At 51.5% G+C, this 16429-nt stretch overlaps 1 protein-coding gene across 7 annotated transcripts in view; it reads right to left on the bottom strand.

Moving 5' to 3' along the window:
* Positions 1–16429, bottom strand: part of SEC31A (SEC31 homolog A, COPII component) — a 157648-nt gene that overhangs the window by 99524 nt on the left and 41695 nt on the right. For all 7 annotated transcript variants that reach the window (XM_075352408.1, XM_075352403.1, XM_075352400.1 and 4 more), the window contains exons 9-11: positions 14327–14488; positions 13967–14119; positions 11454–11687 (exon numbers count right to left, since the gene is read on the bottom strand). In XM_075352408.1, coding sequence (XP_075208523.1) covers positions 11454–11687; positions 13967–14119; positions 14327–14488 — 549 coding nt within the window. The remainder of the gene's footprint in view (positions 1–11453; positions 11688–13966; positions 14120–14326; positions 14489–16429) is intronic.

The following is a 16429-nucleotide window of genomic DNA, read 5'->3' as shown; positions in this document are numbered from 1 at the left end:
GGTAAATTCAATCCGAAGGATGTTCGGAGAACTGAAAACCATGAACCAAAAGAACAATTCAACATGAACAACATGTGTACACAAAAGAACAACCAGCCCGAAGGGAACAGGGGCGGGTGCTGGGTCTCCCAATAGGAGCTAGAAGAAAAGGAATTTACGGTAAGTAAACAAAATTCCCTTCTTCTTTGTCGCTCCATTGGGAGACCCAGACAATTGGGACGTCCAAAAGCAGTCCCTGGGTGGGTAAAAGAATACCTCAATAAAAAGAGCCGAAACGGCCCCCTCTTACAGGTGGGCCACCGCCGCCTGAAGGACTCGCCTACCTAGACTGGCGTCTGCCGAAGCATAGGTATGCACTTGATAGTGCTTCGTGAAAGTGTGCAGACTAGACCACGTAGCTGCCTGACACACCTGCTGAGCCGTAGCCCGGTGCCGCAATGCCCAGGACGCACCCACGGCTCTGGTAGAATGGGCTTTCAGCCCTGAAGGAAGCGGAAGCCCAGAAGAACGGTAGGCTTCGAGAATCGGTTCCTTGATCCACCGAGCCAAGGTTGACTTGGAAGCCTGCGAACCCTTACGCTGGCCAGCGACAAGGACAAAGAGCGCATCTGAACGGCGCAGGGGCGCCGTGCGAGACACGTAGAGCCGGAGTGCTCTCACTAGATCTAATGAATGCAAATCCTTTTCACATTGGTGAACTGGATGAGGGCAAAATGAAGGTAAGGAGATATCCTGATTGAGATGAAAAGGAGATACCACCTTAGGGAGAAATTCCGGTACAGGACGCAGAACCACCTTATCCTGGTGAAAAACCAGGAAGGGGGCTTTGCATGACAGCGCTGCAAGCTCCGACACTCTTCGGAGTGAGGTAACTGCCACTAGAAATGCCACCTTCTGTGAAAGACGTGATAAAGAGACATCCCGCAGCGGCTCGAAAGGTGGTTTCTGAAGAGCCGTTAGCACCCTGTTAAGGTCCCAGGGTTCCAGCGGACGCTTGTAGGGTGGAACTATGTGGCAAACTCCCTGCAGGAACGTGCGGACCTGTGGAAGCCTTGCCAGGCGCTTTTGAAAAAATACTGAGAGCGCCGATACTTGTCCCTTGAGAGAGCCCAGTGACAAACCCTTGTCCATTCCGGATTGAAGGAATGAAAGAAAAATGGGTAAGGCAAAAGGCCAGGGAGTAAAACCATTATCAGAGCACCAGGACAAGAAGATCCGCCAAGACCTGTAATAGATCTTGGCGGACGTTGGTTTCCTGGCCTGTCTCATAGTGGCAATGACATCCTGAGATAACCCTGAAGACGCTAGGAGCCAGGACTCAATGGCCACACAGTCAGGTTGAGGGCCGCAGAATTCAGATGGAAAAACGGCCCTTGTGACAGCAAGTCTGGGCGGTCTGGAAGCGCCCACGGCTGACCCACCGTGAGATGCCACAGATCCGGGTACCACGACCGCCTCGGGCAATCTGGAGCGACGAGAATGGCGCGACGACAGTCGGATCTGATCTTGCGTAACACTCTGGGCAGCATCGCCAGAGGAGGAAATACATAAGGAAGTCGAAACTGCGACCAATCCTGAACTAACGCGTCCGCCGCCAGAGCTCTGTGATCTTGAGACCGTGCCATGAAGGCCGGGACCTTGTTGTTGTGCCGTGACGCCATGAGATCGACGTCCGGCGTTCCCCAGCGGCGACAGATCTCTCGAAACACGTCTGGGTGAAGAGACCATTCCCCCGCGTCCATGCCCTGACGACTGAGAAAATCTGCTTCCCAGTTTTCTACGCCCGGGATGTGAACTGCGGAGATCGTGGAAGCTGTTGCTTCCACCCACTGCAGAAACCGTCTGACTTCCTGGAAGGCATGACGACTGCGCGTGCCGCCCTGGTGGTTGATGTACGCGACCGCCGTGGCGTTGTCCGACTGTATACGGATCTGTCTGCCCTCCAGCCACCGATGGAAAGCCAATAGGGCTAGATACACTGCCCTTATCTCCAGAACATTGATCTGAAGGGAAGACTCTATTGGAGTCCAGGTTCCCTGAGCCCTGTGGTGGAGAAAAACCGCTCCCCACCCTGACAGGCTCGCGTCCGTGGTGACCACAGCCCAGGTCGGGGGCAGGAAGGATTTTCCCTGCGATAGAGAAGTGGGAAGAAGCCACCACTGAAGAAACGTTTTGGCTGCAGGGGAAAGAGAGACGTTCCTGTCGAGGGAAGTCGACCTCCTGTCCCATTTGCGGAGAATGTCCCATTGGAGTGGGCGCAGATGGAACTGCGCGAAGGGCACTGCCTCCATTGCTGCCACCATCTTCCCCAGGAAGTGCATGAGGCGCCTCAAGGGGTGTGACTGACCCCGAAGAAGAGATTGCACCCCTGCCTGCAGAGAAAGCTGTTTGTCCAGCGGTAGCTTGACTACCGCTGACTGTGTATGAAACTCCATCCCGAGGTAAGTCAGTGATTGGGTCGGTGTCAACTTGGATTTTGGGAAGTTGATGATCCACCCGAACTGCTGGAGAGTCGCCAGAGCGACGGTCAGGCTGTGTTGACACGCCACCCGGGAGGGTGCCCTGACTAGGAGATCGTCGAGGTAAGGGATCACCGAGTGGCCCTGAGAGTGTAGAACCGCCACAACGGATGCCATGACTTTGGTGAAAACCCGTGGGGCTGTCGCCAGGCCGAAAGGCAATGCCACGAACTGAAGGTGTTCGTCCCCGATGGCGAAACGCAGGAAGTGTTGATGTTCGGGTGCGATCGGCACGTGAAGATAAGCATCCTTGATGTCGATCGATGCTAGGAAGTCTCCTTGTGACATCGAAGCGATGACCGAGCGGAGAGATTCCATCCGAAACCTTCTGGTGCTCACATGCCTGTTGAGCAGTTTGAGGTCCAGAACGGGACGGAATGATCCGTTCTTCTTTGGCACCACGAACAAGTTGGAGTAAAAGCCGTGACCATGTTCCTGAGGGGGAACGGGAATCACAACTCCTTCTGTCTTCAGAACGCCCACTGCCTGAAAAAGTGCATCGGCCCGAGAGGGGGGCGGAGATGTTCTGAAGAAACGAGTCGGAGGACGAGAGTTGAACTCTATCCTGTAACCGTGAGACAGAATGTCTCTCACCCATCGGTCTTGAACATGTGGCCACCAGGCGTCGCAAAAGCGGGAGAGCCTGCCACCGACCGAGGATGCGGTACGGGGAAGCCGAAAGTCATGAGGAGGCCGCCTTGGAGGCAGTGCCTCCGGCGGCTTTTTGGGGGCGTGACTTAGCCCGCCACGCATAGGAGTTCCTCTGGCCTTTCTCTGGCCTGTTGGACGAAGAGGATTGGGACTTGGCTGAGGGCCGAAAGGACCGAAACCTCGGTTGTATTTTCCGTTGCTGAGGTCTCTTTGGTTTGGACTGGGGTAAGGAAGAGTCCTTTCCCTTGGATTCCTTAATAATTTCATCCAATCGTTCGCCAAACAATCGGTCGCCAGAAAACGGCAAACCGGTTAAGAACTTCTTGGAAGCAGAGTCTGCCTTCCATTCGCGCAGCCACATGGCCCTGCGGACTGCCACAGAATTAGCGGATGCCACCGCTGTACGGCTAGCAGAGTCCAGGACGGCGTTCATGGTGTAGGACGAAAAAGCCGACGCCTGAGAAGTCAAAGACGCAACTTGTGGAGCAGAGGCACGTGTGACCGCATTAATCTCAGACAGACAAGCTGAGATAGCTTGGAGTGCCCACACGGCTGCAAAAGCCGGGGCAAAAGACGCGCCTGTGGCTTCATAGATGGATTTCACCAGGAGCTCTATCTGCCTGTCAGTGGCATCCTTGAGTGATGAGCCATCTGCAACTGATACCACAGATCTAGCCGCCAATCTAGAGACTGGAGGATCCACCTTGGGACATTGAGCCCAACCCTTAACTACGTCAGAGCGGAAGGGGTAACGTGTGTCATTAAGGCGCTTAGTAAAGCACTTGTCCGGAAATGCTCTGTGCTTCTGGACAGCATCTCTGAAGTTAGAGTGGTCGAAAAACGCACTACGTGTACGTTTGGGAAACCTAAACTGGTGTTTCTCCTGCTGAGAAGCCGACTCCTCTATAGGTGGAGGCGGGGGAGATAGATCTAACACCTGGTTGATGGACGAAATAAGATCATTTACTAAGGCGTCCCCTTCAGGTGTATCAAGATGGAGGGCAACGTCAGGGTCAGAGCCATAAGCTGCGACGTCCGCCTCTTCCTCCAGAGAGTCCTCAAGCTGGGAACCCGAGCAGCGTGAAGAAGTCGGGGAAGATTCCCAGCGAGCCCGCTTAGCCGGTCTGGGACTGTGGTCCGTGCAGGAGTCCTCCACGTGAGACCTAGGGGCCACCCCGGGAGCGCGCTGCGGCGCGGACCGAGAGGGACCTGGAGGCGACGATGCAACAGGGCCCGGGGCCTGTGTAAGGACCGGTCTGGGCTGCAAGGCTTCTAATAGCTTGGCAGACCATTTTTCCATCGACTGAGCCATGGATTGTGAAAGTGACTCAGAGAGTTTCTCAGCAAAGAAGGGAATTTTGTTTACTTACCGTAAATTCCTTTTCTTCTAGCTCCAATTGGGAGACCCAGACAATTGGGTGTATAGCTATGCCTCCGGAGGCCACACAAAGTATTACACTAAAAGTGTAAAGCCCCTCCCCTTCAGCCTATACACCCCCCGTACTGCTACGGGCTCATCAGTTTTGGTGCAAAAGCCAGAAGGAGGAAAAAATTATAAACTGGTTTAAAGTAAATTCAATCCGAAGGAATATCGGAGAACTGAAACCATTTAACATGAACAACATGTGTATACAAAAACAGGGGCGGGTGCTGGGTCTCCCAATTGGAGCTAGAAGAAAAGGAATTTACGGTAAGTAAACAAAATTCCCTTCTTCTTTGTCGCTCCTAATTGGGAGACCCAGACAATTGGGACGTCCAAAAGCAGTCCCTGGGTGGGTAAATAATACCTCATAATAGAGCCGTAACGGCTCCGTTCTACAGGTGGGCAACTGCCGCCTGAAGGACTCGCCTACCTAGGCTGGCATCTGCCGAAGCATAGGTATGCACCTGATAGTGTTTCGTGAAAGTGTGCAGGCTCGACCAGGTAGCTGCCTGACACACCTGCTGAGCCGTAGCCTGGTGTCGCAAGGCCCAGGACGCTCCCACGACCCTGGTAGAATGGGCCTTCAGTCCTGAGGGAACCGGAAGCCCCGAGGAACGGTAAGCTTCGAGAATTGGTTCCTTGATCCACCGAGCCAGGGTTGATTTGGAAGCTTGTGTCCCTTTACGCTGGCCAGCGACAAGGACAAAGAGTGCATCGGAGCGGCGCAGGGGCGCCGTACGAGAAATGTAGAGTCTGAGTGCTCTCACCAGATCTAACAAGTGCAAATCCTTTTCACATTGGTGAACTGGATGAGGACAAAACGAGGGTAAGGAGATGTCCTGATTGAGATGAAAAGGGGATACCACCTTAGGGAGGAAATCTTGGCGGACGTTGGTTTCCTAGCCTGTCTCATAGTGGCAATGACCTCTTGAGATAATCCTGAAGACGCTAGGATCCAGGACTCAATGGCCACACAGTCAGGTTGAGGGCCGCAGAATTCAGATGGAAAAACGGCCCTTGAGATAGCAAATCTGGTCGGTCTGGCAGTGCCCACGGTTGGCCGACCGTGAGATGCCACAGATCCGGGTACCACGACCTCCTCGGCCAGTCTGGAGCGACGAGGATGGCGCGGCGGCAGTCGGCCCTTATCTTGCGTAACACTCTGGGCAACAGAGCCAGAGGAGGAAATACATAAGGAAGCTGAAACTGCGACCAATCCTGAACTAAGGCGTCTGCCGCCAGAGCTCTGTGATCTTGAGATCGAGCCATGAATGTTGGGACCTTGTTGTTGTGCCGTGACGCCATTAGGTCGACGTCCGGCATCCCCCAGCGGCAACAGATCTCCTGAAACACGTCCGGGTGAAGGGACCATTCCCCTTCGTCCATGCCCTGGCGACTGAGAAAGTCTGCTTCCCAGTTTTCTACGCCCGGGATGTGAACTGCGGATATGGTGGATGCTGTGGCTTCCACCCACAGCAGAATCCTCCGGACTTCCTGGAAGGCTTGCCGACTGCGTGTCCCACCTTGGTGGTTGATGTAAGCCACCGCTGTGGAGTTGTCCGACTGAATTCGGATCTGCTTGCCTTCCAGCCACTGCTGGAACGCTTTTAGGGCAAGATACACTGCCCTGATCTCCAGAACATTGATCTGAAGTGAGGACTCTTGCTGAGTCCACGTACCCTGAGCCCTGTGGTGGAGAAAAACTGCTCCCCACCCTGACAGGCTCGCGTCCGTCGTGACCACCGCCCAGGATGGGGGTAGGAAGGATTTTCCTTTCGATAATGAGGTGGGAAGAAGCCACCACCGAAGGGAAGCTTTGGTTGCTTGAGAGAGGGAGACGTTCCTGTCTAGGGACGTCGGCCTCCTGTCCCACTTGCGTAGGATGTCCCATTGAAGTGGACGCAGGTGAAACTGCGCGAAAGGGACTGCTTCCATTGCTGCCACCATCTTCCCCAGGAAGTGCATGAGGCGCCTCAAGGGGTGTGACCGACCTTGAAGGAGAGATTGTACCCCTGTCTGTAGTGAACGCTGTTTGTCCAGCAGAAGCTTCACTATCGCTGGAAGAGTATGAAACTCCATGCCAAGATATGTCAGTGATTGGACCGGTGTCAGATTTGACTTTGGAAAATTGATGATCCACCCGAAACTCTGGAGAATCTCCAGAGTAACGTTGAGGCTGTGTTGGCATGCCTCTTGAGAGGGTGCCTTGACCAGCAGATCGTCTAAGTAAGGTATCACTGAGTGACCCTGAGAGTGGAGGACCGCAACTACTGTAGCCATGACCTTGGTGAAAACCCTTGGGGCTGTCGCCAGGCCGAACGGCAGTGCCGCGAACTGAAGGTGTTCGTCTCCTATGGCGAAGCGCAAGAAGCGCTGATGCTCTGGAGCAATTGGTACGTGGAGATAAGCATCCTTGATATCGATCGATGCTAGGAAATCTCCTTGGGACATTGAGGCGATGACGGAGCGGAGGGATTCCATCCGGAACCGCCTGGTCCTTACGTGTTTGTTGAGCAGTTTTAGGTCCAAAACAGGACGGAAGGACCCGTCCTTCTTTGGAACCACAAACAGGTTGGAGTAGAAACCGTGACCCTGTTGCTGAAGAGGAACCGGGACCACCACTCCTTCTGCCTTCAGAATGCCCACCGCCTGCAGAAGAGCCTCGGCTCGCTCGGGAGGCGGAGATGTTCTGAAGAATCGAGTCGGAGGACGAGAGCTGAACTCTATCCTGTAACCGTGAGACAAAATGTCTCTCACCCAACGGTCTTTTACTTGTGGCAGCCAGGTGTCGCAAAAGCGGGAGAGCCTGCCACCGACCGAGGATGCGGTGTGAGGAGGCCGTAAGTCATGAGGAAGCCGCCTTGGTAGCGGCACCTCCGGCGGTCTTTTTAGGGCGTGATTTAGACCGCCATGCGTCGGAGTTCCTCTGATCCTTCTGAGGCCTTTTGGACGAGGAGAATTGGGACCTGCCCGTACCCCGAAAGGACCGAAACCTCGACTGTCCCCTCCTCTGTTGGGGTGTTTTTGGTTTGGCCTGGGGTAAGGATGTTTCCTTTCCCTTGGATTGTTTGATGATTTCATCCAATCTCTCACCAAACAAACGGTCGCCAGAAAATGGCAATCCAGTTAAGCACTTTTTGGAAGCCGAATCTGCCTTCCATTCCCGCAGCCACAAGGCCCTGCGTATTGCCACCGAATTGACGGCTGCAACCGCCGTACGGGTCGCAGAGTCCAGGACAGCATTAATAGCGTAGGACGCAAATGCCGACGTTTGAGAGGTTATGGACGCCACCTGCGGCGCAGACGTACGTGTGAGTGCGTCAATTTGCGCCTGACCAGCTGAGATAGCTTGGAGTGCCCATACGGCTGCGAATGCTGGAGCAAAAGACGCGCCGATAGCTTCATAGATGGATTTCAACCAGAGCTCCATCTGTCTGTCAGTGGCATCCTTGAGTGAAGCTCCATCTTCCACTGCAACTATGGATCTAGCCGCAAGTCTGGAGATTGGAGGATCCACCTTGGGACACTGAGTCCAGCCCTTGACCACGTCAGGGGGAAAAGGGTAACGTGTATCCTTAAGGCGCTTGGAAAAACGCTTATCTGGATAAGCTCGGTGTTTCTGGACTGCCTCTCTGAAGTCAGAGTGGTCCAGAAACATACTCTTTGTACGCTTGGGAAACCTGAAACGGAATTTCTCCTGCTGAGAAGCTGACTCCTCCACAGGAGGAGCTGAGGGAGAAATATTCAACATTTCATTGATGGACGCAATAAGATCATTCACTATGGCGTCCCCATCAGGAGTATCAAGGTTGAGAGCGGCTTCAGGATCAGAATCCTGATCAGCTACCTCCGCTTCATCATACAGAGAGTCCTCTCGCTGAGACCCTGAACATTGTGATGATGTCGAGGGAATTTCATAGCGAGCTCGCTTAGTCGGTCTGGGGCTGCGGTCCGTGTCAGAGACCTCACCCTGGGATCCATGAGACACCCCGGGAAGACATTGCTGTTCCCACTGAGGGGAACCAGGGGACAATGATTCCACAATGCCCCTGGCTTGAGATGCCGGCCTGGACTGCAAGGCTTCTAATATCTTAGCCATAGTCTCAGAAAGTCTTTCAGTAAAAACTGCAAACTCCGTCCCTGTCACCTGGACAGTGTTAACAGGTGGTTCTCCCTGGGCCGCCCTTAGCAGAGGCTCCGGCTGAGAAAGTGCCACAGGGGCCGAGCATTGCACACAATGAGGGTCAGTGGAACCTGCCGGCAGTATAGCCGTACATGCTGCACAGGTAGCATAGTAAGTCTGTGCCTTGGCACCCTTGCTATTTGTGGACGACATGCTGTTGTCTCCTCTGAGCAATACAGGAGGGTATATAGCCACAAATCAACAGTGCACCCTACAGTGTAAAGTATAGACTATAATCATATAAACTATAAATACACTTCTGCACTAGTGGGGCCAGCACCACAGGTGCTGCTTACCGCCTGCGCAAAGCGTTTGTGTGGGCACCAGAATTCCTGCCTGGGTCTCTTTGAGCTTGTCTCTCCTCTCCAGCGTTAGCAGAGCTGAGAGGAATGGCTGCCAGCGTCCTGGGGAGAGGAGGGAGCCGTGGGCGTGACCCAGAAAAGTGCGGGAACTGGTGCCCCACTGTGCAGAGTGAGGGGGGTGGAGTATGCAAAGCATGCTCCAGCCCTCAGTGCTGCCGACCTGTACAGCGTCCCGCCCTTCCCCTGACTGGCAGGGCTGGGGGCGGGAAGAAAGACACAAACACACTCAGCGACGCTGAAGTGTATAGTGGCACAAATGCAGCCAGCGCTGCTGTCCCCGGTGCACTAGCACACCCAGCAATGCTGGAGTGTTGCTGTGCGCGGTCCCCACGGGGACACAGAGTACCTCCAAGTAGCAGGGCCATGTCCCTGAACGATACTCGGCTCCTATCCAGCAGGGTCCTCAGGAGCTGTGGATGGAGCACGGTCTCCTGTGCCTGGAGACCGATGGGATCCCACTTCACCCAGAGCCCTAATTGAGGGATGGGGAAGGAAAGCAGCATGTGGGCTCCAGCCTCCGTACCCGCAATGGATACCTCAACCTTAACAACACCGCCGACAAGAGTGGGGTGAGAAGGGAGCATGCTGGGGGCCCTGTTATGGGCCCTCTTTTCTTCCATCCGACATAGTCAGCAGCTGCTGCTGACTAAGCTGTGGAGCTATGCGTGGATGTCTGACCTCCTTCGCACAAAGCATAAAAACTGATGAGCCCGTAGCAGTACGGGGGGTGTATAGGCTGAAGGGGAGGGGCTTTACACTTTTAGTGTAATACTTTGTGTGGCCTCCGGAGGCATAGCTATACACCCAATTGTCTGGGTCTCCCAATTAGGAGCGACAAAGAAAACTGCAAACTCTGTCCCTGCCGCCTGGACAGTGGAAGCAGGGGGGTCTGCCTGAGCCGAGGGGCCCACTAGTGACCGAGGCTCCAGCTGAGCAAGCGAAACAGGGGTCGAGCATTGCTCACAGTGAGGGTAGGTGGAACCCGCAGGTAACATAGCCCCACAAGAGGTACAGGTTGCAAAAAAAACCTGTGCCTTAGCGCCCTTGCTCCTTGTGGACGACATGCTGTTGTCTCCTAGGAGAGTGATCACTGAGGGTATATGGGAAAGGGTAAACAACCCGGCCGAACAGAAAATATATATATATATACACACTCCGGCACCCTAGGGGGACCAGCACCGGGTGACCGGCGTGGCTTACCTACCGCCCAAAGCGGGGTGTGTGTCCTCCAGATTCCCTGCCTTAGGTCTCCCAGAGCTGCAGAGCTCGTTCCTGAAAATCCTCCACCGGCAGAATGTGCAGTAAAAATGGCTGCTGGAGCTCTCAGGGGAGGAGGGAGCCGTGGGCGGCGCTATGAAAGTGCGGGAATCTGGGGCCCCCACAGTGATCAGTGAGGGGGGAGGAAACATACAGGATGCTCCAGCCCTCACCACCGACGTCAGGTCGGCCGTCCCGCCCTTACCCCTGACTGGCAGGCCCAGGGGCGGGAGTTATGCTACTAGGCCGCAATGAAGCCGGGGACTAAATTTAAGACCGCGGCTGACAAGCAGGCACGGTCGGCGCGGAAGTCCCGGTCTTCACAAATCAGCAGCTGCTGCAGCGTCCGGGAAACAAGCGCTCCATGCACAGTCCCCATGGGGACACAGAGTACCTTATAGATGCAGGGCCCGGTCCCTGAGGATGCATAGACTCCTGTCCGGCAGATTCCCACAGGGGCTGCGGAGGGAGCCCGGTCCCAGTAAATGGATGACCGATCAGGATCCCACTTCTCCCAGAGCCGCTAAGGGATGGTGAAGGAAAACGGCATGAGGCTCCGGCCTTTGTGCCCGCAATGGGTACCTCAACCTTAACAGCACCGCCGACGTAGTGGGGTGAGAAGGGAGCATGCCGGGGGCCCCGTGGGGGCCCTCTTTTCTTCCAACCGATATGACTAAAATGGGAATGCATGAGTGGATGTGTGCCTCCTTCCACACAAAGCATAAAACTGAGGAGCCCGTGATCCACGGGAGGGTGTATAGGCAGAGGGGAGGGGTTACACTTTTTTAAGTGTAATACTTTGTGTGGCCTCCGGAGGCAGAAGCTATACACCCAATTGTCTGGGTCTCCCAATGGAGCGACAAAGAAAGGCCCCTTATACATACAAACAACAGGGATTTCAATAAGTACAACACAACTTATCATTCTGCTCGGCTTCTCCTTCTCTATACCATGCTGTCCACAAACAGGACTCCACACAGAACGTGACAAGTTCCTTTTAAGATTGAAGACCATGAAATACGATGACAAAGCAAGTGAAAAGTAGACAATACACTAACCTTTAGGAACGACCAGACATTTTTCTCAAAGTCATTCCTCGCATCATCAATTTTCTTCTTGCAGTACTCAAGGAATGCACCCGTGCTGACCACATCTTGAAGTTTATTAGAGCGGTTCAGAAACTCCTCCTCAGTGACCACTTGACTGACATACACATAAAGCCGCTCAGCTTGTGGCTGCTGTTGGTTTGGTTGGGTCTTCTCAGCACCAAATGTAACCAACTTCCCTCCAAACTGAAAAAAAACAAAACAAAGGAACCTTTGGAAAATAGTATGGTTTACCTTCAAGACTGGAGTAGAATCCCCCACTGATCCCACCACTTGATATTAGCTTGGTGATCTTAATTGACAGAAATCTGACAAATTTTAAATGGGCTATGGTAGTTTTGTTAATATTTATCTCAATGAACTTATTTTTACCAAGACTGAAAGTTATCCCTCATACATATCATAAGGAATAACTTACTGATTGCTGGGACATGTTGGAATTTGTTTTTTTAATTTATAGAGTTCTTTTTACCATAAATCTGACCTGGTAGTATGATTATCCAACTCGGTACTATTACGTAGATATCAAACATGTATAATTTTTGTTTTATTTAAGTGGTAAAAAACCTGCAATCCTGGAGCTTGGATTTTTTTGTTATGCCGTTTATTGATCAGATAAATATATTTTATCTTTTAATAAATAAGACTTTTACAAATGCAGTGATACCAAAGGTGTTTTTTTCTTAATTTTTAATGTGGTAAAAGGAGTGAAGCTTGAACTTTAATATATATTATTTCTTTTAGAATTTGCTTCTCTATTTTGTACTTTATTTAAAAAGTCCTCTTAGAGGACTTGAGCCTGCAATATTCCAATAGTTTTTTTGCTATATATAGCAATGCCCCAGAATTGCTGTGTATAGAAGAGATCACATTCTCCTATGAAGACAGCAACGAGCTGAGATGACAAACACAGGGGTCTTCAGCAGACCGTAGCTGTAAAGACAACTCATCAGCGTCCCTCAATCACGTTTGCAATTCAACAAACGGAGTTGGGAATTTTAGTCAGGATTAAAGGGAACCTGTCAGCAGAAATGTCCCCTAAAACCTAACAGATTCCCCCTCTGCAGCTCCTGGGCTGCATTCTAGAAAGGTCCCTGTTATGATTGTGCCCCCTTTCTGACCAAAAAAAAGTGTTTATAAAGTTGTACCTTTTTGGCTTCGGATTCTGTAAATCTGACATGGGGGCGGGCTGCCTGATGGCCGTTGTGCTGCCCCCTGGTCCTGTATGCCGCCCCCATCGCTCCTTTCCATACTTGTGGACGCCGCCCACTGCTCCAGCCATCCCCGCGCATGCCCAGTGCCCATCTCTCGTGGTGACGTGCGCGCAGGGTTTAGATTATGGGCGGTGCTGTGATGTTTATTACTAAGCAACCGCCCATAATCGCGGGACCGCGCTTTCCCCCTCGGCCTGCTTCGTTCTGCGCAAGCGTGGTGCTGCTGACCCCACGTCACCTCCTTCCCATCTTGCCCCGAGGCAGGAAATAGATGGGATGAGCGCTCATTTGCGATTATGGGCGGTTGCTTAGTAATAAACATCACAGCACCACCCATAATCTAAACCCTGCGCGCACGTCACAGCGGTGACGCTGGGCACAGTGCTCGTCCACGAGAGATGGGCACTGGGCATGCGCGGGGATGGCTGGAGCAGTGGGCGGCGTCCACAAGTATGGAAAGGAGCGATGGGGGCGGCATACAGGACCAGGGGGCAGCACAACGGCCATCAGGCAGCCCGCCCCCATGTCAGATTTACAGAATCCGAAGCCAAAAAGGTACAACTTTATAAACACTTTTTTTTGGTCAGAAAGGGGGCACAATCATAACAGGGACCTTTCTAGAATGCAGCCCAGGAGCTGCAGAGGGGGAATCTGTTAGGTTTTAGGGGACATTTCTGCTGACAGGTTCCCTTTAATGGTGCTCTTCATGGTAAAAAAACACAGGCAGATAATTATCAATCATACAACATAATCAGGAAAGTGTCTGATTGGTTCGTAAATTTGGGGCCAAAGTCTTTAAGAACTATTTTCAGAGTTAAGAAAAACAAGGAGACCTGTAAGTGATGATATGGCCCGGAAAGAGCCCTGATCTAAAGGTCATTGAGTTCATGATTACATGAAAAGATGGAAGGATTTGTGCTTGTCTACGTCTACAGATGATTGTGGCTGGTTCTCCATGATGTTCAACAACATCCCTGCTGAGATCCCTCAAAAATGGTGTGCAACTATAAATGCTGTTTTGAAAGTGGGGACACCAAATATTGAATTACTTTAGATTTCTCATTCATTTCGTATTTTGCTGATAGACAAAAATAAACTATTAACACTTATTTTACAGACTTTATTCCAAACCTGAATTAACTTGTGCGCAGTACTGACGTCTACAAGTCAACGGAGTAGCAGTTGGAAACCCTACTGGAGGAAGATAATACAAAGTGCTAAACTGTAATTATTAAAGCGTCTTCTACTTACAGAAAATGAAGCTCCGACTGGTCGTCGTAACCACTTTGGTGGCTTTTTCAGCGGCTGAACACTGCTCTGCTGGGTGGTCGGTTGAGGAAGCTGCAAAGGAGGAAGGGGCTGTCCAGTGCCAAATGGATCCAGGTTCCCAAAAGATGACGAAAGCTGCACAGGAAATATCCCCAAACCATACCCATTATATTTACATGTACAACATGAAACCGTGAATAAAAAACAGGGATGGAAATAAGTTTATGAATCAAATATTGAGAAATGCTGAAAATTTAGGCCAGATATTTACTTTCAAAATCAGAAACATGTCATGTAATATCTGCACCTTTCTTCGTAAAGACTGAAGAGGGTGTGATTTACCTTATCCACTTGCTTCTGATTCAGATTGTCATTGCTTCCACCCATTATGGAATAAACGCTGATACGTCCATCGAAAGAAGCAGCAGAAAGCACTGCTGGATTCCGCGGACACCACTGGATATCAAAGCACCACTGCGTGTTTGTCGGCAGCTCATATAAAACCTAACAAGAGGAGAAGAGGAGGTTATGCCAAAGACAATGCCTACACAATGCGAGAATACATTACTGTCAGGTAGATTAGCTGCACAGATAATTCTTCAATGAGAGAAATAGTACATACATTGCATCCTCATTAATAGGGCACCTATCTATACCAGGCTAATTCATTTAATTAAAACCAACAATAATCTGATCTAATAGGATGGGGGCAATGTAAACTTCCATATTGTAGGTAAAAAAACACAACTGACTCCTCTTAACCAATCAGATGTGTGATAATTATATTACCAGCTTGTCATTATTGCCACAAATGGTGTGGGTGCAACAACAGACTTCACTTAAGTATGGAATTTAGTCAATAGTAATAACAGTATTGGAGGAACATGATCTGGAGGGTACTGTACATCACTGATGTTGTGACTCCATTTAAAGGAAATCTGTCACCAGGTTTTTGCCACCTAATCTGAGAGCAGAGTAGCTTAGGGGCAGAGATCCTGATTGCAGCTGTGTTTCACTTAATACGATCCTTAGTGTAGTTTTGAAAAGAAGGGAATTTTGTTTACTTACCGTAAATTCCTTTTCTTCTAGCTCCTATTGGGAGACCCAGACAATTGGGTGTATAGCTTCTGCCTCCGGAGGCCACACAAAGTATTACACTTTAAAAAGTGTAACCCCTCCCCTCTGCCTATACACCCTCCCGTGCATCACGGGCTCCTCAGTTTTGGTGCAAAAGCAGGAAGGAGGAAACTTATAAATTGGTCTAAGGTAAATTCAATCCGAAGGATGTTCGGAGAACTGAAAACCATGAACCAAAAGAACCATTCAACATGAACAACATGTGTACACAAAAGAACAAACAACCCGAAGGGAACAGGGGCGGGTGCTGGGTCTCCCAATAGGAGCTAGAAGAAAAGGAATTTACGGTAAGTAAACAAAATTCCCTTCTTCTTTTTCGCTCCATTGGGAGACCCAGACAATTGGGACGTCCAAAAGCAGTCCCTGGGTGGGTAAAAGAATACCTCGATAAAAAGAGCCGAAAACGACCCCCTCTTACGGGTGGGCAACCGCCGCCTGAAGGACTCGCCTACCTAGACTGGCGTCTGCCGAAGCATAGGTATGCACCTGATAGTGTTTCGTGAAAGTGTGCAGACTAGACCAGGTAGCTGCCTGACACACCTGCTGAGCCGTAGCCCGGTGCCGCAATGCCCAGGACGCACCCACGGCTCTGGTAGAATGGGCTTTCAGCCCCAAAGGAAGCGGAAGCCCAGATGAACGGTAGGCTTCAAGAATCGGTTCCTTGATCCACCGAGCCAAGGTTGACTTGGAAGCCTGCGAACCCTTACGCTGGCCAGCGACAAGGACAAAGAGCGCATCTGAACGGCGCAGGGGCGCCGTGCGAGACACGTAGAGCCGGAGTGCTCTCACCAGATCTAATGAGTGCAAATCCTTTTCACATTGTGAATTGGATTAGGGCAAAATGAAGGTAAGGAGATATCCTGATTGAGATGAAAAGGAGATACCACCTTAGGGAGAAATTCCGGAACAGGACGCAGAACCACCTTATCCTGGTGAAAAACCAGGAAGGGGGCTTTGCATGACAGCGCTGCCAGCTCCGACACTCTACGGAGCGATGTAACTGCCACTAGAAATGCCACCTTCTGCGAAAGACGTGATAAAGAGACATCCCGCAGCGGCTCGAAAGGTGGTTTCTGAAGAGCCGTTAGCACCCTGTTAAGGTCCCAGGGTTCCAGCGGACGCTTGTAAGGTGGGACTATGTGGCAAACTCCCTGCAGGAACGTGCGAACCTGCGGAAGCCTGGCTAGACGCTTTTGAAAAAATACGGATAGCGCCGATACTTGTCCCTTGAGAGAGCCAAGAGACAACCCCTTGTCCATTCCGGATTGAAGGAATGAACGAAAAGTGGGTAAGGCAAAAGGCCAGGGA

This window comes from Anomaloglossus baeobatrachus, chromosome 1, assembly GCF_048569485.1.
Source record: "Anomaloglossus baeobatrachus isolate aAnoBae1 chromosome 1, aAnoBae1.hap1, whole genome shotgun sequence".
NCBI classification, from domain to species: domain Eukaryota; kingdom Metazoa; phylum Chordata; class Amphibia; order Anura; family Aromobatidae; genus Anomaloglossus; species Anomaloglossus baeobatrachus.
This window is presented reverse-complemented; position numbering and strand designations above follow the sequence as displayed.